Here is a 27813-nt window from a genome sequence, read left to right as displayed (position 1 = left end):
TTCCTGTTACCCAGAAAACTAAGTAAAAGTAGGTAGAAGAAATGGGAGGAAAAGGTTATAAACTGTCTCTGGTCATGGCAACATACAAGTCCAAAAGCCAAGCCTCTTCACTCGTGCTTCCCACAGAACCAACTGCTTCATGTGTTACGGTACGAGCAGTGACAAAAATACCAGAAATAAAGGCATACAGAGTTTCATACAGTAGAGTATTACGGACTTTGTAAACCCAGTTAATTTGTACAACGGTGAACCTTACTCCTCCACACTCCCATGTAAAGTAAACCTCACCAGTGATGCAAGAAGACTCTTTCCCCACTCCCTGAATCTTCAGCTGATTCCATTTTCACAAAAAGATACATGAGCCTCTGAATCAGAAAGAGCTGATAAATGCACGTACCATTTTCTTGTATTTATCTAATCCAGTAATTTGTGATGACCTTCCAACAGAGACTGAAGTATAATTTTGAGAATTTGTTTTACTAACTTGCCCAAATAGTTTTCAAAATAATCAAAATTAAGTTCAGTATTACGCACATATAAAAGATGCCCTCATTTGATCAGGAAATGATCTAAAACTTAAATACAAAGGTTCTGCAAATACAAGAGAGCAAGCGATTTTAAGAATACCTACCAACAGCATCACAAGCTTGTTAGTCTTACAGTATGAAAGTAGTATCAACCACATTGTTTTACAATGGAACTTGACCTATCAAACCCAAATTCTTTTAGTCCCAATTGTCACTATATCCAACGAGTTGATTTTATTCCTATTGCCTTTGGGATATTAAAACATCAGATATTCAATTTCCTTCTGTGTTACACTGAGCTATCTTTTATTAGATTAATGACACTGCTGAACAGAAATGGTTTATTGCTTTAACATGCAGTATTGACAAATCACATAAGCAACCTATCAAGATGAGGTAATATTTCACTTAAATTTTGTTTTTAGTTACTGAGTTGAAATGGAACTAAGAAATGCGAAGTGTTCTTTACCATTTGTTCACCTCTACCAAATGGCCAGGGTGGCCTTAGAGTGTTATATAAGTAACATGAAAAAAACCCCTCTTATTTCATACATCAGATGCCAAAAAAGGCAAAAAATAAAGTGCTGTAACAATCTGGAGAAGTTTTAATCACATTAGGTTCTTCAGTTGAATCTCGTATCTTGATTACGAGAGAACCAACAGCCAAAAGAACAGAAATTACGAGTTCCCATTATAGATAATATAGCAACAGAAGATTTCTGTTTAAACGAGCACTTGCCATAGGATAAATTTAAGCACACACAGATCATTTTTAGCAACAGCCCAAGTTAACCAAGCAGTTTCAAGCACATAAAACATCTGTTGACCTGATTCTGGCCTTCCATCTTTTGCATTTTTGTAATCTATCCCTCAAGGATGGGTGTTTCAAGTTCATCCTCAACACAGCCACAGTACTTTTCTTCCAGCTGAATGTAAAGTATTTTCTGTAGAATTTAAAGTGCATTTCTCTCTTTGCTGCAGCAACTTAAGAAAATTATCAAGTAATAGCTTGTTACTGCCCATGTTCTTTTAAGTAAGATTCCCCACAGATAACACCACAATGAAGTATTACTATTGTAATAAAATGAACATCCATTTAAAAAAACATTTATAGCAAAGAACTAAGATTAAAGTTTGTTGCTCTTGTATCCATATCCACCAATCTAGTGTTTGTATGATAACACAATTAATAAAAAGAGAACAAAGTACAATAACCTACTCTAACAGCAAGGGTTTTTTTACAATGGGATTCATCGGTTGGTCCTACCATAACACCCACCCACAGAGCCTACCCTTTAATTACTTCCAACTCTGAAGATGTACCGGATGCTTTTTGGGCTAAGCTCTTCTATCTATACAACCTTCATGAATGCAGGATGTTATCCCAATGTCTCTTGAAGAAGAAACTAAGTGCAAGTAGGCATGAATTGTCTTTTTTTAAGTTTTTTTTAAAGTGGTATACATACTTGATTCTTTAAAAAGAACAAGTTCAATAAAACGGGGGAGAAAAATCAAGTAATATGAAGGAAAAAACCAACTTTCAACATCCACAGGCTTGTGTTTGAAGGAAACAGTAAAACATGCTACAAGATGCTTCAAAAAAAAGCAGTATTGAGGAACCACTTAAACTACTCACACCTGTCTTTTGCCAAAAAAATTAATTAGTTCTTAAAACCAGCATCACTCCAGCTACATTTTACACCTCTCAACTACTGCATTCATACCAGGATATCATCTAACAGTACACTTCTGCCTATCCCTATATTTACTGACCACACTCGTATCTCAGCTTGCTGCTCACAGCCCTAACAGAAAGAACACCCATTTCAGTATGAATTTAGTATACCATTTTCCCATCCACAACTCACTTCCTTTAGTCAGCCAACTCAAACCCTCCAAAAAGTCTGAAATCTCATTCAGTACCATCAAGCTGCTCCAATTCCCCACTAATAGGAAATTCATTTAAATTTAGGGCACAAAGGACTACTCTTCAACTTCAATTATGTGTAAGAAAAGGCTGCCAATTTGTTAACACTTGCCATTTGAACTCCAGTGACACTACATTGGAACAAAGAATTCAAAAGCATTGCAAGGCAAATTTCATGCATAACTCTTCACAGAAAAAAACCAAAACAGGTTTTAATACATATTCCAAAACAGAATAGTAAATCCAGCGTAAGAACTCATGAAATTAGCTTTATATCAAACTTGCCTTAAACCAAATACATTAATAAGCAGACATTGAAATGAATCTGCAAAATGTGTAGACTCTGAAAACATATGATAAAACATTAAACTATTTTTACTACTGTGACAAGGAAATAACATTTACTTTTGTCCTAGACTAATATACTGCTGTCCTAATTCTAATTTACTGCTGACCATATTTTCAGCAAAAGAACCCCTCAGGATGGGGGAAGAAGGGGGTGGGGAGGAAATCAGTTCTGGCAGATTGGTTTAGAAGTTTCTTACTCTCTTCACCAACAAAAAACTGGCCTATCTTTTTAAAACACAGCTATAGCAGCTGAAAAATAAGTGTTTCCTGTGGTTATTTTAAGACAGACTGAAAAGCTACAAATAATTTGATCTAGGAAGCTCTGTCTTCTTTGTCCATTTGCATTAAAAAGACAATACTCTCAGAGCTTCTCCTATGTCAAACATAAGAATTTCATGAATCGGTAATCTTACTCCAAGTACTCCTAAAACCTGTTTAAACACTAATGCATTAACTGAAAGAAACCTTGAAGAAGCTTTCAGATCATTTAGTCAATTTTTCAAGTTTTAAACTGACATAAAACTTCTCCTCTTTGAAAACCACAGATGAAGGTCAATACTCACATGGCATTGTGTGATACAACATGCCACAAGAACCTGCAACAGAATAATGAAGTGCTTTCCTATTTCTATGCCTCATTAGCCGTTCTCATTTTACTCGACTGCAAAAGTGCTTTAGAACTAATATCAATCAGATTTAAAGGTACTTCTTATATATTGCAGGGAAAGGTTTTCCCATTTGTTTCTCAATAAATACTTCCCATGTTATATCCTGTCAGTGATGTCCATTTAAGATTAAATCACTAGCTAAGAAACTTAAAACCTGTATCAGTTAATATGGGAAAACAGTTTCTAAAGAGTGTTAATTCTTTTCCTATTAAGATGGACAGTAGCAGGGCACCAAGATGGCAAGTTCTTTCCACTTTTTTTTTTTAATTTTTTCTCCACTGTTCATTCCATCTCGTTTAAGCATTTTTTTCAAGCTCTCTGAACTAGTCTTTGGTTCATGTCATGGATTGCTAGCATGTTTTGTTGAAAAGTTACACACATTTTACCTACTATTAGTATTATTGTTATTTGCAAGACCTTCTGCATGTACACTACAAAGGTTAGAATAAACAGAATAAAAATATTAAATCTGAAAACAAAATCTACAAGGACAACTTTTAAGTTCCTTGCATCCAATTACAATAATAGTAATTTTAATCAGCATTAGAGTAATAGCCAAAAGTGATGTTGGTAAAATTTCTATTCAGTAATTTTGTCTTGAACATTTTTTCAGCTTCCAGGCAACGCTGCAGGACAGTAAGAGAGAAACCTGTATTTCTACTTTACTTGTATTTGTCATATCTATTTTTGAATAAAATTGTCTTGGTTCTTCTATTATATGACCTTAGCTATCTTGTTTATAATTTCTGTTATTCATCTCATCAGAAATAATTGAGTAATGTCTTTTGGTCCACTTCAATGAAACTGAAGAAAGATTCAAACACTGGTTCTTAAAAATACTTATGACTAACCTCACTCTCCCTTCAACACTGGTTTACAAAATTCAAACTTCATTATGTACTATTTCTAAACTTTGGTGGTAAAATGAAGAATTATATTGAAGGAATACTTATTATCAATTCCACAGTTAATTTTAAGAAAAGTGGACATGAACGGGGAAGCAAGAAAAAAAAAATTCTGTCACTTCAGTTTATTGTCAGGGCCCTAATACAACCATGGATAGAAGTCTGGAAAACAACTTATCTTTTTACAAAAACAGAAGAGTATTTACTTTTTTTTTACTGAAGCAGAAAAATGGGTTTATAGGTTGAAATTATCGTATTTTGTACTGTGGGGTTTTGTGAAGCAACAGATTTTTATAGGAACCATGCACTGAGCATTGTCATCGCTTGCTTTAATGTAACAAACGTTCTAACTACTATCAAAATTTGTAGCAATGAGAGATTTCCAAAGAAAGGCAGTGTCCACCACAGGATTTATTTATTTATTTCTAAAAGATATGTGTGATTCTGAGAGGGCAAGAATATGTATTTCTGCAACTATCAAATATTTGAAAAATGCAGGTTTAGTTCCTTCCTAGGTAAGAGTAGATTCAGTTGTCATTTTTTGAGCCTTCTGATTTATGAGGTGTAGGATTAGAAATAGTATTTCTCTTTAATACCTCTAAATGAAAAAGGTATATTCCAAAAGCCTATTTAGCTTTCCTTTTTGTTTAACATAACCTCTGGCATCAAAGAATCCCACTGGAATTCTTGTAGTCCCTGTGTTGTTCTGGTTAGACTAAACCTCAATAAGAATTCATTCACCACCAAAAAAACCCCATCATTTACACTATTTGAAACTAAGACCAAGTTCTCAGTAAACTGAGAAAACCACCACTGAGTTTTGGAGACAGTTTGCTTTTCCTGCTTAGATTTTTACTGCAATTATTAACCAGCTGCACAGGCAGGAAGGAGCTTTATTTTCTTTGTGTGTATACAAGGAACTTTGTTTCAAATCTGCTTTAATGAAAAGAAAGTGAGCCTTCAGAGTCCTAGCAGGAGCCCTGAATTTCAATGAAGACAAGTAAATATTCTGTTGGAAGATTAAGCTTACTGTTTTTCAATGCCAACACAACCTAGTACAGGACTTCAGGAAGAAGTTTCACCCATAACAGTTACCCCAGAAGTAGTACTAGGGTTCTTGTCACTTACCATTGAAGTGGTTTCTTTTGATCCTGAGAAGGGTTGGTGATTTTCTTTCACAGCAGGGACTTCACCATCTTACCCAGGTTTGGTTTTTGATAGGGTGCTAGAAGATGGGCAACCTAGCCTTGCCCTTTGGCTCTCTCTCCGAGCTGGATATTCTAGGTCTAGAAGTTGACTGGGAGCAGAAAAGACAACACATTCCCCTTCAATAAACAGGTGAAGCGGGGCCTGGTACGTGCACATATGTGTTTTAGATAGAGCCTTCTTAAGGAATGATTTTTTTCCCCTTAATTGGCATGCATTCCCTGAAGTTTTTAAGAACGATAGAGCGCATTACGCGTATTTCAGACTCAGACAGAAAGCCTTCTTTATTCTATACCTAAAATCTTTGCACCTCAACCATGACGACACTTTCACATAGCACTTGTCCTTTGCTTCTACTGGCAAACAAATGTTGTCAAGTAAAATCAAGGCAGCACTTTACCTCTCAGGATGAACAACTCCACCTCCATTTAGAGGAAAATTATTTTTATAGATTGGTGGGATATGGATACAGATACAAGTGACTACTGGAATTATTTTTCTGAAACAGGTACCTGAAACGCTTTTCCTCCAATGAACCGTCAACAGGCCAAAACTGAGAGAAGCCCAGCTACCAGAGGTAGACAACCCTCCCTTTAGGCAGAGTGTCTCGAATCCTTCTGGACATGCTATTTTTACATTGCTTCCAGTCTTTGGTCAAGCACCTACCCCGATCATAGAAAAGTAAGTTTTTAATTACATTTCAACAACATTCTTATCAGGAATCAAGACAAAAAGTTGCATTATACCACACAACACTGGATCATTCCCCCATAAAAATGTCATCAAAGCAATATTCCATCTTGCTTTATCAGGCAAAAACCCACCTAAATCATCATGACCCAGCTCCACACAAAAGTCAGATGCAAAGACAATGGCCTATTGCTCCAAGTGAAAGAACACCACAAAGTTAAAGTGTTTATTTAGCATCTAGGTTGAAGCTCTCCGAATACCTACCCATAAGGTTAAACCCCTACTTTTTGTTTCAAAAGGAGATTGCTTAAAATATTCAGACCAGACTAAAGAACATTATACACTAAAGAAAGAATGCAGGGGAAGTGGCAATGCAAAGTTTTACAGAATAACCCATCCGCATAACTCCATTGCTGCCAGGAAAACAGATCATGGTCTCTATGCTCCTTCTGTCCCCCAGGTGCCTCGTTAGAGGCTGCTGGCAAGCAGAAGGTATTTTTCCCCATCACACATACACACATCCACTCAGACACTTAGCTTAATTCATACCAGTCTGTCACATAAAATCTATTTTCAAACAGTAAGGACACCTGCTAGGTATACACCAGTGTTCAACAGTAAACAGACACTGCACACCTTTTTCTTGAGTGGTCTTTCGTCCGAATACTAAGCTGACCAAATCAGTAGTTAAGTTCAGATGCCACAGTCCGCCCTATTTTGGGTAAGTATCTTTCACTTATAAATGAAGATGCAGGAAAGTTACTGAAACAAGAATCAAAACCAGACTTACTGACCCAGAGCATGTTACTTTGAGAGGCAGATTAAAATTCAAGACATGCTGTATGAATTTGCTTATATTTAAAAAAAAAAAAAAGGACCTCATCACAGAAAAGCCCACACACCATCTTCATTAACTACATTAAAAGACAGAGTATTTACAAAGAAAGCAGTTAACCAGAATCAGCTATGCAGACAAGTTACAAATCCCCCCATAAAACACAAAATCTAACCAGCGAATCAGTATTATGTCAGCTGCAATGCAGCTATTACCAAGTAGATTTGCATCAAAAAGCACTTTCATAGAAGTATAATTTTTGTTAGGTTGGTGAGGAGGGTGTTTCTGTAGCCATTCCTTAGTATTTTACTGTTGTGAGGAAAGGTGGATTGTTAAACAGCATATGCCAAGATATAATATACAAATTAGTGATAACATTTAGATCACATTCACCGACTTGCTGACTTTTTCCCCCTCATTGGAATAACACCATATAACTAAAGATCAATTTAACTATCATTTTAAATAGCACACAGTATTTATAACACTGTCCCCAGAGTTGATCTTCGCTGAATTAGGGGAAAATACATCTCTTCTCCTTTAAGAATATTTAGATCATTTACTACATATGATCACTTATTTCCTTCAAACACAATATACATACAACACTGACATTCACTTATGTCAAGTTTAGCAACTTTGGTTTTTTTTTTTCCAGTTCTTCCATGTTTTAAAGTGTAAACCCCAGTGTTCTGATATTCATTTACATAAATATCCTAATCAGATTTTGTTTAAGTGATAGTAAAATTTCCTTGCTACTCCTTCATTCAATGTCTCTTAATTTCTGTACATAAACATATCACCAGATTGGAAAGACATTTCAATCAAAACCAGCTTTGTGTATGCCTGAGTACACACACCTACAGGAATGCAGGAATACAGGTATGCACAGGAATTGATTAGCTGACAGGTACATCTAACTTAATAGAGCTACTAATGCGATATTAGTAATGATCACAAGTGACCACATCTAACACACTTTTTTAAAGACAGATTATATAAAGTGCACCATAAAGCTCTAGACTGAATCTATTTTTATTTGTTCTGGTTTCTGTATGTATTAACCTCAGCTAACATAAGTTCTTGTATTAAAATTAAGACAGTAGTAATGAAACATATGTATTTCCTCTTACATAATTTTATTTATTCTAATGGGAATAGAATCCTGTAATACTTTATTTTAATCCTGTAATATTTTATTTATTCTAATAGTACTAAAATCATCTAGTCAATATCGTAAGTACAGAATTTAATTCCGATACAGGTAACACTAGGATGACACTTTAAACTTAACTTTATTAATTAAGAGCCTTTTGTTACTTAGGAGCAGAAGGAAGAAGGCCTGTGGTCAGACCAGAGCTCCAGAAGTTTGGGGGTACGGAAAAAAGTGGATTGAGCTCCAGCCAACATAACCAAGAGCATGACAGTTCATAAGACATTATAAACAAAGGTAAAGGGATAGAAAGAGTTTTCTCTGCTGCCTGCTGGGGAAGAGGCAAGGCATAGGACGTGTAATTCTTAGGCTACTCCTACAGTTCAAAAGCTTTTCTGCATTTCCAGAAGCTACCTTATAATCACTGTTGGAGAACTTATTGCCTGTAAGGAAAAAAGTCTTTACAGAGAATAGCCCTAGCGAGAAATGTGTTTTCCCCTTCACAAAGGCAGAGAGGTCCAAGATCCAGATTCTTATGGGCCAACTTAAAACTAATAATAAAAAAATTGTTGAACCAATAAGGTTCAAAGCCCTGTATCCCAGAAGTATACCAGTAAAAATGAGTGATGTATGAGCACCGATGAATACTTCTAAGTCCATCTCTTCAGGTGATAAACATGAAGACAACCAGATAAATTTACTCATGTCTAGAACAACAGTGGAAGATTAGAAAAAAGTTAATACTGTACAGAAAGATGACGTCCAGTTATAATAAAAACTGGCTTACTGGCTTAATGGCTACAAATTACTCTACACATGCAGACAAAGACACCTGCATATCACGTCATTCTCTAAGTACGTATGTATATATGCATGTACATGCACATACATACATGTGCATGTATATGTATACACACTGCCAAAATGCAGGGAAATCAACTTTGGTAAGTATTACACAGCAGGAATACCCCCACACTGCTAAAACGTGCTTTCTTAAGCCTTAACTTACCTCATGAACTAATGTCACAAACTGAGAGTTTTATGTTTTGGTTGTGTGATGCCATTCTTCTCCCCTCCCTAAACTCATAAGCAATGACGTGCTCAGTTTAAAAACAGAAACGCTGCTGCAAAGTAAACTACACAAATGAGATACTTACTTATCGAAGCTATCACTATATTTTATGAAGCTCTCCAATTTTTCCTTGGCATATTCTACCACATCTGAATGAAGCTCTATTCCATGATTTATCCCAAAAGGTCCTGTAAATAAAAACAGCAGGGTGTTGGTTTTTTGGTTTGGTTTTTTTTTTTTTCTTTAAGCACAGCACAACCACATGGAACAGCATTATACCTTTCATCTGTGAAAGCACTAACATCACATAAAACACACAAGTCTCCCAACACTGCTAGACAAAGTTATTTTTTCATCTGCATTACCAATGCTTAAGCAGGTAAAAGGACAAAGCATCAATGAAACAGGGATAGAACTGTGGCAAAACGATTTTACTGGATGAATTTTCTCCATAAGCATACAGAAAAAAATGAATCTGACTACACTTAAGTCAGTCTGAGCAACTTCTCTTTCAACACAGTATTTAGTTGGAATACAACCATTTACAAATTACGATTTAGTCTGTATTTTGGTATTTAAATTTTGAAAAGTTTTCTTATGGCAAAATTTTCAGCTTTTGGCAATTCAGAGATCGGGGATTATATCCCTTAGCCCATCTGCTCTTCTATTTTGCAGTTTCCAAAATCAGAAGTCTGCTCCTGATTTACTTGTATAATACTTAATTTCCATCTAGAACATAAATTGACCACACGTTATGTTTACTCATCACAATCCCATCACAGTTGCAATACTGCTTTCCTGCAATCAAATCCAAGTGTATTTCCAAGTCAATTTGTGTGCCAAAAGTTAATGCTATTTTTCAGGAACAAGAAGAAATCATAATACAGTATTACGAGGATTATCGACATCAGGAAGGAATCCGAATCAGATAGAATCCCCACAGCAAGTGTGGCTATATTTAACATGCACTCATAGCCCAGGGCCTTTAGTCATTGGAGCATAGAATTGGAAAAGGGAGAGGGAAGGGGAAGAAGGGAAAGTAAACATCAATAAGATTAGACAAAACTTATATTTATAGCCACTACTGTGTTCTAAATCTTTCCTAAATATTTAGCTCAAAGATGTTACTCCAATGAAACAGAATTCAATTTGTCTTTTCTAGGACACCAATTAACAAAACAGACCTAGGGTTACTGAGAAAGGTTTCATTTTTACTGCAAGAAAAAAATAGTATATGCCACTAAGCTGATTAATAATTGCAATTCTTAACATCATTTAGAACATTTTCTACTAGGTGAAATAAAACCAATCCAATAGTTTATCATAGGCAGTGCTCGTAAGACCTCTCTGATGGCAGGCAAGAGGTAGATAGATATCCAAGGGATGTTCTTAGAACTTGTGAAAACATGTACCTCCTGTTGACACTCATACCTACTGTAAATTCAGTTGATTATCTATCACATTAAGAAAAGCATTAGCACAGGCAATCCCTTCCTAGCTGTTTAATTGTTTAATGTTCCCCTGCACAGAAATAAGCTATGATGTTTCTAACCAGTACAGGTACAGTTCTACAGCATGCAGCAGCATCCAAGGTATGTTTTCTTTAATCAAAAATTAATCGCCATCCCTTTAACCTCATGATTTTAAGTACATTAAAAATGCATCGGCATCATCTGTCCCAAAATTCACATATACATTCCTTTCAATACTCAATTTTGAAAAACAAAGAACTAAAAACAAACTGTCAGTTGCTCCAACAGCTTGAAATTAAATCTATGAATGCAAGACACCACCATATCATGATACACCATAGTATTCATAATTTGAACAGAAATATGAGAAACATGTTCTCCTCTTTCATCAGGAAAGTCACAGCTGTACATTTAATCAGAGAGTCAGCCATTCTAAAAACATGAAACCAACTTCTCTGTTACTCTCCAAAGTCAACTGGCCTCTTTCAGCATAACGAGCTAGCAATTCCACCATGTAGTCTGAACTACATTTACATTTTAACAGTATCAACAACAGTTAATTTAATCTCTATGGAATGGTGTGGTTTGTTTTTTTTTTTTAGTATGTTGCTATACTTACAAGTGTTTACCAGTTTCAAATTATTTGCTAATTTAATCTAGTCATTTTGACACTGCCAACGTGGCAGAAATACTCCTCACTACATTATCAAATTGAAAGATATTCAACTACTGTCAAAAAACACATGGTTCTCTGTTACTAATTGCAGTGCATGCTGAAATCGGTTTAAAAAAAAAAGTGAGCTTTTAAAAATATATATGGTTTATTTGTCAGAAAATTACTTCTGTTTATTTTTCTTTGTTAAAGCAGCTGTTCCCTGGTTTAAAACAAACACTAAAATAAAGAAGAATGATTATATGTAACTAGTAATTTTATCAAAGGGAGCAGAGTAAGAAAATAAAGGCACACAAACTATATTTATACCTTCCATGCCTCAACCTAGCACTCAAACCACATTACAACACTAAGCAGACTTTGGAGACTGGGTACAGCACTACAGAAACATGGAAAGTCCACTTCTGTAAATAGCTGAGCAGTCGCTGCTCCAGGCTCCTCAGCACTGCTAGAGAAGTATCAGCACCTGAGCTGGCTCTGTGGGAACATCTGCAGTGTAACCGTGCTCCTCGGGGGCTGTCAGCCAATCTCACCCTCTGTAGAAGACAGGTCTTTTCCTGTTTAATTTCTTCAACTCCGCATATAATATTCTCAAGGATAGGAATTCTGCTTGATAAGGAGAGGTCAAACCCAGGAGCATTCAACAGCCAGCCAACAGCCACTCAAAATAAGTTAGATAAATACACAGATACAAAAGTGCAATATACATAAGCCACAATTTCTTTTTTAAACATCATAGTTAAGAAAGAATAATGAAATAACAAAGCTTTCCACAAGACAGAGAAATAAATGAATACCATCACTCACTACCCTGAGCAAACATTTTAGAGAAGAGAATGCAGCAATATTTACTAATTGTTTTAATGCTGAAACAGAACGCTGAACTTAAAATATTACAACCTAATTAAAAATATCTACTCTCTTAAACAGAAACGCTCTTGAAAAGGGCAAAGCAACACTCTAATAGAGTAGATATCTTCTTTTTTATTTTTACCTGTGAATGAACATAATTCTACTGTTCTTTTGTGGAAACAGGAATCTGATGAATTTATTGGTATTAACTGGAACAGAAGACACTGCCAGAGATGCCAACAAATGACGTTTGTTATGTACTATTAGGGATAATTTCTACTCTTTAATAAATAAGAACAGATGACAGAAAGTAACTAAACTAATTGAAAATTAACAAATCAACTCTTCACACCTCAGTCGTGTATATAAATAAATGTATGCAAAATCTTTATATATTACCTGTCAGCAAGGTTTCTGCAACCAAGGAAATATGAAGACTCCATGTAATGCAGTCAATAAAATTATATCTATGAAAACTACGTACTGAAATAAATGAAGTTATTTCATGTAATGAGATTCACTTGCCAAAAAAAAAGTATTTGTTGGTACACATGCTCTGTATTCTAAATATTGGGGAGGAGGAAGAATTAAAGAATTTTTCTCTCTAAGGTAGGTTTTAAAATTTAAATGTAGACAGCAATATTTCATTCCATCTTTTTTCCATACAGGAAATGTGTTTGAAAACAGAAGAAAAAACCCACAGTGCTAATCTGTTAAAATAGTTTTAAAAACCTACAGACCTGCAGTGCTCAAACAGTCTTACCAGTCTACATCCTAGAACTTTCTCACTAATAAAATGATTAAATGAATGTATTTAAAAAAAAATTGTTTGCACGCTGATAGATTCATTTTTCAATTACGTTTCTTCAAGAGTCATTAGCCTTTACAATTTAGATTTCTTTCCATAAACTGAAGATCAAAACAGTAACCTAGAGTAAGAGCATAAACATGGTGCAAATGCAGACTAAAATTTTAGTCATCAAAAATTGTTCTTTTTTGCCTTTTCCTTTTAAGCAACAAAAGGACTGTTTCCTTTCAAATGAGAATTTTAGACTACTGAAAGGCAAGCAGGAACAATTGCCTCTTCCAAAGCACTCCATGAAATGTCACTGAACAGCAGTGTCAGTGAACAGCTTGTAGAAAACATACAGTATTTTAACAACACATCTCAAACACCCAGTCTTAAGTATAGTACTGTCATTTTTAAAGAAGTAGAAGTAAGTTTTACAGGGCTTGTATAATCTTCTAAAAATATGCAGAAACACTATATTAAAATAAAAACGTTAAGTTACCTAATATTAATCCCACCATTGTACTCAAGTATCCGGTTCCACTACCCAGATTTAGAAAAGATAATCCAGGCTGAAGCTTCAGTGCTTCCATGACTTCAGAATAAATGCAAGGTGCTGACAAGTGTATATTTCCATGCTTCCAGGCCAAGTCTTTATAGGCATTGTCCCTGTATCCTTCCAGATAATAATCACCACGATCAATTGCTCTGAAGGCTTGCTCCACACTCTCAGTGCGAATGTACTGAGCTTCTTTCAAGTTATCAATTAAGTCATCGTTGTCTTCTCCAGCACTCACAGCTCCTCCCATGCTGAATTTCTATGATAATTCAATTAGTTTGTAAAATGCATTAGGAGGAGAGTTTTCCCAAAAGTGTAAGTATGTAATGGATTCTCAGTTCTTCTTTCAGAAGCACATCACAAACGAGTCCTGGAAAATAGATATGTTTACATAACTTGAGTTTCAAAAGAGAAACAAAGCAACAACTATTAGAGGGTGATGAAATATTGTTAGTATTGGATCACTTTACGAAGCACAACTATTAAGAGTCAGGACAGCCAGTATTTAATCAAAATTCTGCCCTTCAGATTTTAACTCAATCCAATGTTTTTCAGCTCAGCTTTAATATGTCAACATGGGCTGTCTGCATTAGCAAGCAATGCAGCGTTAAGAGTTTACACAGACACTGAACAGTTCTAAGAACCTACCACCCATATTATATATATTTGGGGGGGACAGCAACTGCCTTTGGACTAGCTCTAGTCCCATTCTGAGAACTAAATGTCCAACAGCAGTTGGAGCATGTACCAACTTAGTTATATTTGAAAGAAACCGGGTTTACATGCTCTGAAATCACCCCCCAGTGGGAGACAAAGCCAGGTGAGTGGCGATGTCCAGGAGATGCTTCTCAGATGTTCACTTTTGAGTTGAACCAGAACACTAGTGCAGACACAACCACACATTCCTCCGTTCTGGAAACCCCTCTGAGTATCTGAGCTCCTCCTAGTGCCTGCCATATTCACTAGAGGAGTACAAATTCCTTAAGTACCCAGACGTTTTCAACAACTTGACGGCTCTTAAGTGACTAGCAAGTTTCATGAATTCTGCACAGCATATTCCCTTCAAAATAATTCCTTCAGATCTGTATTTTATCTGCAGTTATTACATTATTAATCACTAAACTCCTAAAATCCCTGTGTCAACATTCTTAGTGTTGCATGATTTACAAGTAAAATAGCAACAGAAGACTGGAAGAAAGGAAAACAAAAAAGTTTAATGCACCACTTCTAGATGAATAGAGTACCCATAGTGAGCTAGTTACTAACATTAATTACAAAGTCAGCTTAGATAGCCAAAAGAAGAAAAAGACCATCATGAATCTTGGTGCACATTCTAGGTAACCTAGTTAACAAAGAATAAGAATAAATGAGACACTCACCCCTGAATCTTTAATTGCATTACTGAGTATCACCTTTTAAAAAATTCCACCTGCCTCTTCAAACAAGCATATTTCACCGAGCATTCTTTTTAAAATTATGAATGTAATCTTTTATCTGAGAAATACTCCAATGCAATTCAGCAAATTCTTGTTTTGTACATGCCTATTTGTGCAAATTCGTGAGTCAGGAATTCACAGAAACAATCCAGATGCCCAAGGTCATTTAAGTTATCAGAATGAAGCTGGTTCCTAAGTTTACATTATAGGGATCACCACAACACAATTTTTATGGTTAAACACTTTAAATTAAGAACCTTCTTAGAACACTAATGAATCCTTTACCACGTTTAACAGGTCTCTATCAAAACAGTACTAATAAACCTTTTCATAAAACCAAATGGAAACTTCCAGAAACTACAAGCAACTTCAAATTTGGTGTCCCCCCCCCCCAATTGCAACATTAAACAAAGACTTTTGGAGTTTGAACCATTTTCCTGAAGGATTAAACTGCAAACAGCAGTGATTCTGAAGTAAAGCACTGAAACATCCTTGTGAATGTAAAAAATGTGGTCACGTGCTAGACTGTAGTCCAATGAGTAGATTCACTTTTCTGAACACCAAGCTCAGAATCAAGAGAGTACTAAGACTATTAAAGATCAGTTCTGAGCAGAGAGGGCATACATAAAGATGCACATAATCCTAAATAAGGGAAAACTACGAATAAGGGAAAACAAACTTTGAAATTTGTTTTGGCCTGTTATTTTCTTCTTGCTTTAAAAAAAAATTCTACAGTATCCAACATCAAAGTTGTACAATTCTTATCCCTCTCCTGTCTAGATGGCCATCAAAAAAGTCTTCCAACAAAGGAAACCTCACTTCTATTTGCAATTCTGACTGACAGAAGTGTTTCCTTATCTTTGCCTTGCATTAATTTACATAAAACACCAAGTCACTAATGAAGATGAGTAACAGTATAGTACCAGTGCTAAGATATACAGCTAGGTTTAGAATTTCAAGCACACAAGCTCAAATTATCAGATCATAGTCACAATGCTTCTCCTTAACTACAAACATACTTAAAAAAGAAGGGGATTGTGTGGAATGCTCAGGGCTGCCAGAGCCCTGGTAAAATCATGGGTGAAATGATGACTATTCACCACTCAGCTGTGTGCTTCTGTCTGAAGCAAAACCAATTCTCACTGACATCCCGGAGTGGAAAGAGGTAAAAAGTCACCAGGCGCAATTATCAACCAGCAGGAAAACCTTTGGTGAAAGTAGAAAAACTGCACTTCAACATCCTAGTGTTCCAGAGCTGAATAAGTAGGCCTATGTGTGTTCAATCGTGCAGGAACATCCCTTTCTATTTGTGAAAAAAATAAGGGACAATTTAGGCAGGAAATGTGGAACTTGAGGAAAGATTTTATTTTTTTTTAAGTAAAAATTAATTTGTAAAAATATTCCAGCCCTGCTTGCTTGTCTGCACTTGCATCAAACCTAAAAGTTCAATGAACTGCCGAATTGAACAATAGTTAACAAGTTTAATAATCTATAGTGACTGAAACAACAGTTTTTGCCATCCCTTTATCCTAAAAAGTTCATGATTGTCTTGAGATATGTTTGGAAATAATTTTAACTAAAAAGTAAATGTACGAACTGTCTTGAAGACTAATGCAGCTGCTACATTTGAGAAACAGAAATACCACTCCCAGCCCTACCTGCAGAGTGCATTCACCACCTCGCACCAGCAGATGGAGAACTTCACCAACTATCTACACTCAACTGGTGAGCAGGCAAATACACAAACTGCTCAGATGGAAAAAGGCAAGTCTTCCAACTTAAAGCATTATCGTTTCCATCAAAAAAAGTCTTTCCTAGTTTCACCTAAAATTTCTTTCCTGTAAATAACATTTGCTAACTTCAATATAGTCATTATGCTAAAACAGAATTCATTTCTTCAGGTATTTTGTAATTTTATATTCTTGGTATTATCTGACAGCTAAAGTTACTATAGTATCACAAGATCTTCTACTGATTACACCCACCAAGCATTTCACCTTCATTAATGGTTATCACACAGAATCTCAAAGGCTAGAACAGAAAAGGTCTGGCACACAGCATGACATTTTGGAAAGTGGGGGAAAAAACAGAGAGCCTCCACTCAAGAATGGGATGCTTACACAGCATCTAGCAGAGTGGCTAGTTGGAAGTGTGGCTGAAGGTTGTTGCATCTTTGGATACACTGCCCCGGCTGAAGAAGGTGACATTAGGCAGAGACAGTGATATTGTTTGCTTTCGTTAATCAACTATGGTGCTCTACTCTGGCCTCTACAGCTATTGGTAAGCAAAAATGCTACTCAAGTATTTTTGTTAAAGAACAAAAAACACCCTAGGAAGTTAAAGAAATAGATCTTTTCATGAAAAGTGACCTCTTGTGCTGCAGAGAAGTATTTTGTGATATTTTACTTCCCCTCCAATGCTTTTATGTTTGTAAGCTTTTACCTTATGAAAGTAAAATTACTTGCTTCTAACAGAGGCAATAGCTGTGTGAAGTCAGATACATTTTCTACTATTTTAAACACAAGAAAGAAACCACCCCACAAGCTATTTTAGCACAGCTGGAGAAAAAGGGCAAGTTAGTCAAAGCTTCCTTGTGACAGCTGACCCAGGACCAAGATAAAGACAGCAGAGCCTACTATGATAAAACTTTTTATGTAGCTGGAAAGCTCACCGATACCTAAATTGAAATGCACGCAGTTCACAAAGAGCACGAGCAGCATTCTGATGCCCATTACACCAAGAGGTATAGAAATTTCAGAAGAAAGGGGAACGGTGCATAACATTAACAAAATGCAGCAATTGCCTTTAGCCTTAGGAATCTTTGGAATATAGAAGCCAACAGAAATTGTAGTTTAGGAGTAAAAATTTCAATATAGTCTTGAATAAAAAAAGTTCATTCACTGATTAAAACCAACTACAATTAAAAAAACTGCTTCTCATTCCACACTATTCATGAATTTATTTTTACAAGTTGGAACACTTTATCTTGAAGTTTCTTATATTCCCAATAAAAATGAAATGTCAACACACTTTCCAATTTCTGTAAAAATCCACACAACTGTATCACACCACCTCTGACTTGTTTCTGACCTAACTTGTAACCAATTTTACTGGAATTCCTTATCATAAGTAATTTGATTTTTTTTTTTAATATTGTCACATTATTTGAACAGGTGTTCTTTGGCTATGTGAATTTAAGAAGTGCTGACAATTTGAGTGCATTTTAATTCTTCACCATTTTGAGCTATGCAAAACTCTTATCTGAGAAGTTAGTAACCAGATGTAAGGTTTGCCAAGTTTTTTTTGCCTGCTCTCCAAGGGACACAAGTTTTGCACGTTTCAGAATTTTACAAATACATTTGCACTTCAAGTTAATTCCTTAGGTCACTAAGGACTGCACACTCTCTTACCGATTAAATACCATGCTAACAAGGTATGTAGTTAATTTGACAGACAAAGCTTTGCCTTTGTTAAATCCATACAATGTCAAATATCTTACAAATTTACTAACTTGTAATACTGACACATCCTGACTTTACAGAGATGACTCCTTAAAAATACAGGTTATTTGAGCCTACTAACTTGACTCTTGTTTCAAAGGGTTAAAAATAGAAAAGAAAATATAATAAATGAGATCAGCCATATTTCAAGTCTGTTCCTCAGAACTAACGTAAGTCTCCCCCCCTCAGATCTATTTTCACCAAGACATCAGCTTGGAACACACCACAACACACTTAATCAAGACTGTGATACATTACTTTAAACTCATAGATGGCATACAAAATTGTTTGGTGAACCTCCCCCCTTACCCGCAGGGTGGGGGGTGGGGGGGGGGGGAGGATGGGGAAGAGACAAAAATAAACCACCAAGCTACTCATTAATATAGACATAGGAGTCAGCTGTTAACTTTCCCCAAAAACGAATATTCTGTGACTGGCAACTGGAGGGAATTAACCACAAATGCACAAAAGGGCTTGAAACACTTCAGTCCATTTAACAGTTTCAGTTTACTCATGGCAGAAGTCAGCAACACCACTCTCATCAGCAGAGGTTTAGTGTTTCCCAGGCCACCAACCAAATGTTAGACCTACTTCTGTTCAGACTCAATTCGTTCCACTCCTGCAGCTGTAATGAACTCAAGATAATGTTTTGCCTGTCCTCGTCCTGCCCAGCGACTCCTACAACAAAAGGACTCCATTTTTAGTTTAGCTTCCCCTTTCCTCCCAAGTATTGTAACAGTGCTGCACAAGAGGAAATTCAACTCCAAACTGCAGATCTGAGTCTAAGATTTAGGCAGGACCTTTCAAATAAACAGAATGACTGATTACTATTTGAAAGGAAAAGAGAAATTGTAACATTAGCTCCACCAGGCAAAGGCTGGAGAAACCAAAATATGAACTGTGTGCTGGAGGTAATTGTAGTAGGTGACTACAAAAATCAGAATAAACTGTGGGACACAGACATATTTCAGAATGAAGTCTTCACAAACTTTTTTTTTTTTTAAACTTTTATACATATGTGTTGCTGCTAAACTGCTACTAAAGGCAATAAAAAGTCTAAACGCTTTGGAAAAGTAGGTGCTACTGGAACTGCCTTCTCTTCCACAACTCTTCTGTCACTCCAAATAGTTTAGAAAGAAGGAAAACTTGTTTTCAGGGTATAATAACATACTAAGTGCATTAAGGAAAACTCTTGGAAACTGCACATTTTTGAAGTCTATACTCTAGACTCATCTCACTCAAAAACATTCACTCCTAACCTACTGTTCAGTGGATCATTTCAAGAAGCTTTTCAAGTTAAACAGAAACAAGTACAAAAACAAGTAGAGTCAGCCCTCCAGTGTAATGTACTCCACAAAGCATACTTCAAGGTTCTTTGTAATATAGCAATGGAACAAGGAACAGACCACAGGATTAAAGTTAAGCCAAATGAACGTAAACAGCTGCAACTACTGACTTAACCTGAATTGCACTGACCTACTTGGGCAGAAAATGTTTGTCAAGTCTGATGTAAGCTTAAGCCCTGATCCTCCTGTTTAGGCCTTCAACAGCTGTTTATACAAGATTCCAGGTGCGTGCTTGCTCTCACTCTACCTCCAGTCACCTGAACACACCAAGCAGCACACGTGTTACTGCATTTCTCTCAGAAGATGCAATGAAGCTTACAGCACTCCACAAATGTATGAGCAGTGACATTGCTGTTGACAAAACCAGCAGTCCTGGTTTTGGCTGGGATCAAGTCAATTTTCCTCCTAGTAGCTGGTATTAGTGCTGTGTTTTGGACTGAGCATGAGAACAATTTGATAACACGCTGGTGTTTCAGTTGTTGCTAAGTAGGACTTACACTAGTCAAGGACTTTTCAGCTTCCTATGCTCTGCCAGCGAGAAGCTGGGAGGGGGCACAGCCAGGACAGCTGACCCAAACTGGCCAAAGGGGTATTCCATACCATGTGACATCATGCTCAGTACATAAACTGGGGGAAAGCTGGCCGGGGGGGCAGCAATCACTGCTCGGGAACTGGCTGGGCGTCAGTCGGCAGGTGGTGAGCAGTTACATCACTTGTTTTTCCTGGGTTTTGTTTCTCTCCTTTTGTTGTTTTCCTTTCCATGACTTATTATTATTATTTTATTTCAATCCTTAAACTGTTCTTATCTCAACCCACAAGTTTTCTTACTTTTGCTCTTTCGATTCTCTCCCCCATCCCACCAGGGGGGAGAGGGTGAGCGAGCGGCTGTGCGGTGCTTGGTTGCTGACTGGGGTTAAGCCACAACACAAGCACATCAACGCAGATTTGATGATCAAATGACCTTAATCTTGGTAGTTACACAAGGGTGTAAATTTTTGGACCAATCTCGCTGAATGTCTACTGAACTTTTTGACTTTTTCCTCTTTTTTTTTTTTTAAAGTTCCTGTGAACTGTCTCCATTTTAAAGTAAAAAATAATAAAACAACATAGAATTTTGTTGGTTGTCCACCCAGGGGAACAAAACACAACACTTTTTTTTTCTCCTTCTTTGGACTGGGATACATTCCTTTCTCAGTCTATGTTTTCCTCTGTGCTGGATTTGTTTTTCTCATCTGAAATTCTATCTACCCTCTTCACACAATGGCAAGGATTGAATGCTGAAAGTAACATTTTCTATATACCAGTTCTATACGCCAGACCTGTTTTCAGGTATGCTGATAAAAACTTTAAAATTCATTACCTTTTATTACAAAGCAAAGCAAAGAATCCTATGTATTTCCTGGATGGAACTTTTAATGCGTAGCTTAACACCACATCCTGACTCAGTTCTCCTTACTGCTTAAAATCTGGGCAACCAAAAAATGTTTGCAAAGCTGAGCCTCCCAGGCTTCAGAAGCAGTTTTTTCTTCCAAGTCTCCCACCTGTGACACCACAAACATGTTCTGAATGACTACTTCAAAACAAAGAGATGATTTCACTATTTCCACCCGAGATAGCTAGCAGTGCAGTTTGCCATACTGGGGTGAAACCTAGAGTACAGGATAGTTTCTGAAATTTAAGGGTGTAGATCTATACCCAGTAAGTACTAAAGCAGCCTTATACCCTCAGAGAGCAAGTCCTCAGCTGTGCTCTTTATCTATTTAGGGCTATGTTTATGATTCTCCAATAGTTGTCACAATGGTCACCACAGACCCAGCTTCAGCGTTCACATCCTATAATGCCCTCTGGGCCACTAACTGACCTTTCTTAATTACATCCTACAAAAACTCCTGGCTGAGAAACAGGAAAGCTGTCTCACTGCCCTAATTTAGTGACTCAATCGCTAGTAAAGACTATCTGTTGGTCAGCTGCGCAAAATTATTTTCCCCCCACTTCCCACCTCAAATACACGGGATCTTTGGGATTTGCATACCTACAACCATTTTGAATCTAGTCATTCACGTTACAAAAAGCTTTAAATTGGGAACAAGCGCAGAAACATTCCCTTCTCTTAAAAGTTTGCTAGTATCTAATTTCACAGTAAGTTTTAATTTAACCAGTATCTGCCATAAAACTTTTGTTAAGAAATGCTTTTATTTGTAAAATGAAAAAGCCCGCATGGATGAGAGGCCGATGAGATGATAAAAAGCTCTGCAATACTCTGATTAGCCCGTCCCTGCAAAAGTCTCATGAGATTTTAAGCACCTGACATTATTACATGTGCAGAAGACATTAGTCTGTCAGGCATAAAGAGTTTGTCCATTACTGATGGACAGTATTAATAATCAGTTGCTGCTCAGTCCCCAGAACCAGCTCCTCCTCATATTCTGAAGCAGATGAACAGAAGTGCTGATCTTAAGTGCTCTGAAAATTATTTTCCAAAGCAGCAAGATGCTGTTAGCTAGTATCATCAGAAAAATCAAAGAACTAAAATTTGTTATGTATCAGTCCAATGATACTATCTACAAGATTTAAAAAAAAAAACCCTAAATTATTTCAATAATTTCAGAAAGCAGCATTAACTACTAACAAAAAATCTGAATACCTGATTGACAATGACAAGAACTGATGTATATGGCAGCAGTGTATGACACAGCTTGAGTGGTGGAACTAGACAGTTCCTGGTAATAGTACTTGACCAGAGCAGCATGGAATGCTTTTTTCACAGTATGTGGTGATAAGTTGTCAACAAAACAATAGTTGCCAGTCTGTTCCTTACTATTAGAGGTCAGCTATATGCAAACTGGTGACTACATCTCAAGAGGTTGTATGTATACCTTTATGAGTGAATGAACACTAGCTCTGCCCCGATTCTGCGTACCCTATAGGATCCCATCAACTGTAGATTTCAAAACAATTAACATTGCTTCTCTACCCACACCAGTCCAAAGAGTTTGGTGATGCTTGTTTGTAAGACACTGCATGAAATGGTCTCATCTCTGAGGAGCCTAAGATGGCTTAATGACCTGTCAAAGTTCCACTAAAAGATCTCATAAACAAAGGATGTCAGCTTAAGCCAATGTCCAACATACAGAAAATCCTCTATCCTTCCTCTGACAGCAGTGTCCATGGAAGAAGACAGCAGTCCCCTTATAGTACACTCTTTTTAAAGGTCTCAGCTCCTGAGAGGTGTGCCTACAGCTCTGTCCATTCCCACGCCACAATTGTTTTAAGTCTGTCCAGTACAAACTAGTCAAAGAGTACTGCTTTATCACAGACTGGCTGGGAGAAAGGGGAAAGAAGAGAAGCTTCTCTGGAGGGTCTAAGAGACCCACAGAAACAGTAGGTGCCAGGTGACAGTGGCTTGCTCACTGGCAAAACTAAAATATCAGGACTTTATAAGACAGATATGAGTCAGTGATGCTCAATACATACAGATGGCTGCTATTCACTGAGTCTGTATCATGCACCTGTTTTTCAGAAGAGAAACTGCTGTCTGTGCACATATTTCACAGGAATTAGTGAGCTACAGAGTGACCAGGCTGCAAAACTCATTGCCACAATAAACAGCTTTGTACAAGGGTATTTAACAGGGAATACTCATTTCAAGCAGGTTTATATATGCCATAACAGTCAAATATTAAGAATTAGAAGAGCGTAGGGAGATGTGTAAAAGAGACCCACTTTTGGAATATCTAATCCTTTAGTCTGAAAAGGCGTAAGGCATACAAGGGACACAAACATTTCTGCAAACTCTAACATTATCCTGATCATAAGTCAACTAAGACACCTCGACATAAAGGACAAGCCAAATATTGAACATTTTTAAAACAAAACCTGTTTCTCTTCATGAAAGGAAACGCTTAATAATTTAGTTTGTGATGACCAGAAGGTAACAAACCACAGTGAAATACGATGCTCCTTTACTTTCAGTATCACCTTCAGAAAGCTACCAATAACGGGGTGGGGGGGAATCCGCTTTTATAATGAAATATAAAGCAGGTTTAGTACAAGAACTGAAACATACTTTCCTAACCTTTTACAACAAATGTAGTTTCTGCAGCTACAGTCTTAAGCAGATCAAGTCACAGTTCATACAGTTTTGAGTAGGCTAAACATAGCCCATAACAAAATATTCACTATTTCAGCCAGTGCTGAAGTTCAAAAGCTTATTGCACATAAACATTTCAAGTTTTATTTAAATAACTCACTTCCAGCAGCAACAGAACAACATACGCCTGTTGCCTTCAGAAAGAAAGGCCTAAAAGAAAATAGAAATGAGGTCAAGTGTAAAAATAGAAGATGGTTACATTCCTGACACTTGAAACCTCATCTTAGAGCTATGCATTAACTGCAGTCTCTACAAAAAAACCCAGGCCCAAATAAAAAACAAAAATATCAGCCAACTTTATCAAGCTCCAAGTGCACTAAAGCCCTCGGGTTTTCTGATCTTTAGAAATTTATCTAAAAGCATCAAAACAGCATGTAATAATCACAGCATAAACAACTTTTAATAATGTATGATCAAAATGTTTACTTCACAGCCTGAGAATCTCAACTTTTATTTATTATGTGTCCCCTTCTTATAAGATGCTAAATAAATAAAAAATTCAAGTCCTGATCCTGTTTACTAAATTCTTAAAATAGACCAGTGCAATACAACAGTATGTTTTGAGAAGTTACTTTATTACTTAGGCCTGTAATCTTCAAGAGGGATGACTGAGTAAGGCCTACTCTGTTTCCTGCTTCTCTTCCTCAGAAAGATACAAAATTCTTTCACCGATGCAATCTTCCAGAAGCATCACACTGGATTTACCAATTTTTTTCAAATGTAACTTGTTTACTGTAACACATGTACACTAACAGTTACTTTTAATTTATCTTGTTAAAGAAAGTGATGGATATTTACTTGCACATAACTTTCTTCTTTTTAATCCCCAAATCCTGCGTATCTCCAAATGCCTCATACTTTAAGGCCCATGTCATCATCTGCCTCATTCTCCAGACATACCATAAATCCATAAAAAACATACTCTAAAATGACATGACCTTGTCCATAAATCCCTATTTCTCAAGATATCCAATGCCTACTTTATATAAAACAGAGATTAACTATCCTTTCATGGGTCTTACCAAAGGAAAGTGATGATTTATCAAAACTTTCAAAACATACAAATCAAGTATGAACTAAATATATTTTAAAAATCTACCAAAGAAGTCTCTACACAAATGCAAGTCATCCGGGGGGGGGGGGGGGTGGGGGGGGTGTGTCAAAAAACTCCTCCTTATTTCACAATTTAAAAAGGTTACAGCATTAGTACTGTTACCAAAGCCTGTTCCACAAAGTTTCATGCAATCATTCTAGCATTCTCCCTGTTCCTGCTGTTAAAATACCCTACGCTTTGAGCTAACATTTCAAATTACTGCTTTTGTAACAGTATCACTTTAATTCACATCTCTGTAGCCAGCCAGTAATTTCTACCATAAACTTTCAACTGTGCTTGCAAATGATTAAACAGGTTATTTGCCAGCACATATCAAAGTTAACACTGTTAGGTTATGCGATAAAAAGCTATTCCGCACACAGACAAAGGAGCAGAAAGGCACACTTGCAGGTGGGGGGAACCCAGCTAAATACCCTGACCCAGCTGCTCCCAGGGCTATCACAGGAGAACCATCAGCTCTCCCCACGTCCCCACCACCACCAGGCCTCTCCTGGGCACTTTTCAGATTGAGAGGTGGGACTGCTTACAGGGCTACCAGATTTACCATGAGGTGCAGGGGAAAGGCTCTTGGGGATTGCACACGTCCTGTTATGGGAAGTTTAGGGGAAGAAGCAAAGGTGGGGAAAGGGAGGGATCAAGGTGGCTTGGGGAGGAACAAGCATGGGAAAGCAGAGGGCTATGGTGAAAAGAGGGACAGGTCATCTGTGAACAGGCTGCAGGTCAGTATGTCTGTCTAGCTGTGCTCTCCCCCAAATCACTGCTGTCTGTCCTGTCTGCTCATTAGTCTCCTTTTGTAACTCTTTTCCTGAGGCTCTATTCAGTGTGCATGTGTGTCTATGTGACAAATGGAGTCAGACCACAGGTCACAGGAGCCCGTGGATCTGTGGTGCCAGCAAAGGAGGGGGGCAGCTTTTGCAGGTCAGGGTGGGATCACAAGGAATACCAAGCAGGACCAGCCAGCAAACTAGCAGAGTGGCCTGGGAACCAGTGATGCGGCAGACCGTCCGAGCGAGGCAACCGAAGGAGTTGGCTGCTGGAGGAAAAGGGGGGTCCAAGGGAACCGCTGGAGAACCTGTGGTGTTTGGGGGGGGGGGGGGGTGGCTGACCACGAGTGTGTGTGTGTGTATGTTTAAGAGGCAATGGGGATAAATGGACCCAAGGACCAGTTTCAGGGTAGAATGGGCATCTAAACCCAGCAACTGGAAGGATCCATACATGCATGTGTTTGCCAGTAGCAGACATTCAGCTTGACCATCCACAGGATAAGGCCACTGACAGTTTGGGCTTACATTAGTGCTGTGTTTTCTGCATTGATGTGGTGGCCAACTGTGTATTTATATATGTACATGCTGAATACATGTATTTGTGTGCTACTGATAATACGTGCTTAGCCTCAGTACTGGCTGGGCCTGGGGCCATGCATGCCTGAACTAAGAACTAGAAATACTTGAACAAAACCCCTTATAGGCCTTCTTTAAAAGCCAAAACAAAAATACATGAGCACATTTTTAACTTCAAAATGTTTCTGCACTATTGTTTTTCTTTATCTCCAGGTGTGAATCAGGTACTCTTACAAATATGGCTCCAAAGTTATGATTTACTTACAGTACAAACAGCAGATGTGGTCTGGAGGCGATTTGGAGCATTTGGGAAAGCTTCAATGACCATTTCAAGGTATTCATACAAATATTTCACCAAGAAATGGAAGTTGAAAACCTTTTATCATTGCTTGATGTAGCAGCTGTGCACTTGCACAGTGTCAGTATATCTTCATCCCCATAATCCTACCCCATTAGGGTTTTTTCAGTCATACAAAGCACATGGTTTTCACCTGAGAGGTGTAGTTTACAGATACAACACAAGAGGCTGCTACAGTCACATAACCTGCCTTAGTTACATCACAAACAACTCCAGTTTATCTAGAGCATCCCAGAACGGACAAGTCAAATCCTACACTGACTCTTTCTGACAACTGAGCTACTCCAGAAAACATCACAGAATCTCAGGAAACTCGGCAGAAATGAGTCTTAGTCATAATGAATGCATAATTAACTGAAGTAAGTAAGCAGAGACTAAGGCCTATGGGATTTATAATGTTGCAACTGTCAGCTCAGCAAAAGTTATAAAGAATCTCAGCAACTCAACTTTTCTATGTGCTTCCAGTTTCACTGACGTCCTGACTGCAATAATGCCAAATTTAGATTTTCTTGAAGGAAAAACACAGCAAAGCTTAAGAAACTGGACAGCAGGTGACTACACTGAATGGAAACAAAACCACAGTTCATTCTCAAAAAGGTAAAGGGGAGAGTTTTGCAAATAAACAGCAGGGTCATATGTCCCAGCAGAAAAAGAGTCAGCAAAACCCCACCTGCCAGAATCCAACACGAACAAGAGTAAAAAAGAACTTTATGGGTCTCGGGCAAAGATTTTCAGATGGAAATCAAATCCTTTAATGGCAAACTGATGTCCTAGTAGAAATACTCACAGCATTCCTAGTTACTTGAAACTATTAGTACTCTAGGAATGTTAACTTTTGCTTTGTTTGCTGAAATCAAGCATCTCCTTTAGTGAACTTCAGAGTTCATTCTTT

At 37.3% G+C, this 27813-nt stretch overlaps 1 protein-coding gene across 4 annotated transcripts in view; it reads right to left on the bottom strand.

Moving 5' to 3' along the window:
• PCMTD1 (protein-L-isoaspartate (D-aspartate) O-methyltransferase domain containing 1) overlaps positions 1 to 27813 on the bottom strand; it is a 49124-nt gene that overhangs the window by 13448 nt on the left and 7863 nt on the right. For 2 of the 4 annotated variants that reach the window (XM_076329722.1, XM_076329723.1), the window contains exons 2-3: positions 13621 to 14047; positions 9417 to 9519 (exon numbers count right to left, since the gene is read on the bottom strand). In XM_076329722.1, the coding sequence (XP_076185837.1) occupies positions 9417 to 9519; positions 13621 to 13927 (410 nt within the window). In that variant the 5' untranslated portion in view covers positions 13928 to 14047. Of the gene's footprint in view, positions 1 to 9416; positions 9520 to 11942; positions 12086 to 12470; positions 12687 to 12727; positions 12812 to 13620; positions 14048 to 27813 lie in introns of those variants that run through there. The other 2 variants (XM_076329725.1, XM_076329724.1) reach the window with 2 other exon arrangements.

Source organism: Aptenodytes patagonicus, chromosome 2 (genome assembly GCF_965638725.1).
Source record: "Aptenodytes patagonicus chromosome 2, bAptPat1.pri.cur, whole genome shotgun sequence".
Taxonomy (NCBI): domain Eukaryota; kingdom Metazoa; phylum Chordata; class Aves; order Sphenisciformes; family Spheniscidae; genus Aptenodytes; species Aptenodytes patagonicus.
Note: the sequence above shows the minus strand (reverse complement) of the source record. Positions and strands in the feature narration are given on the sequence as shown.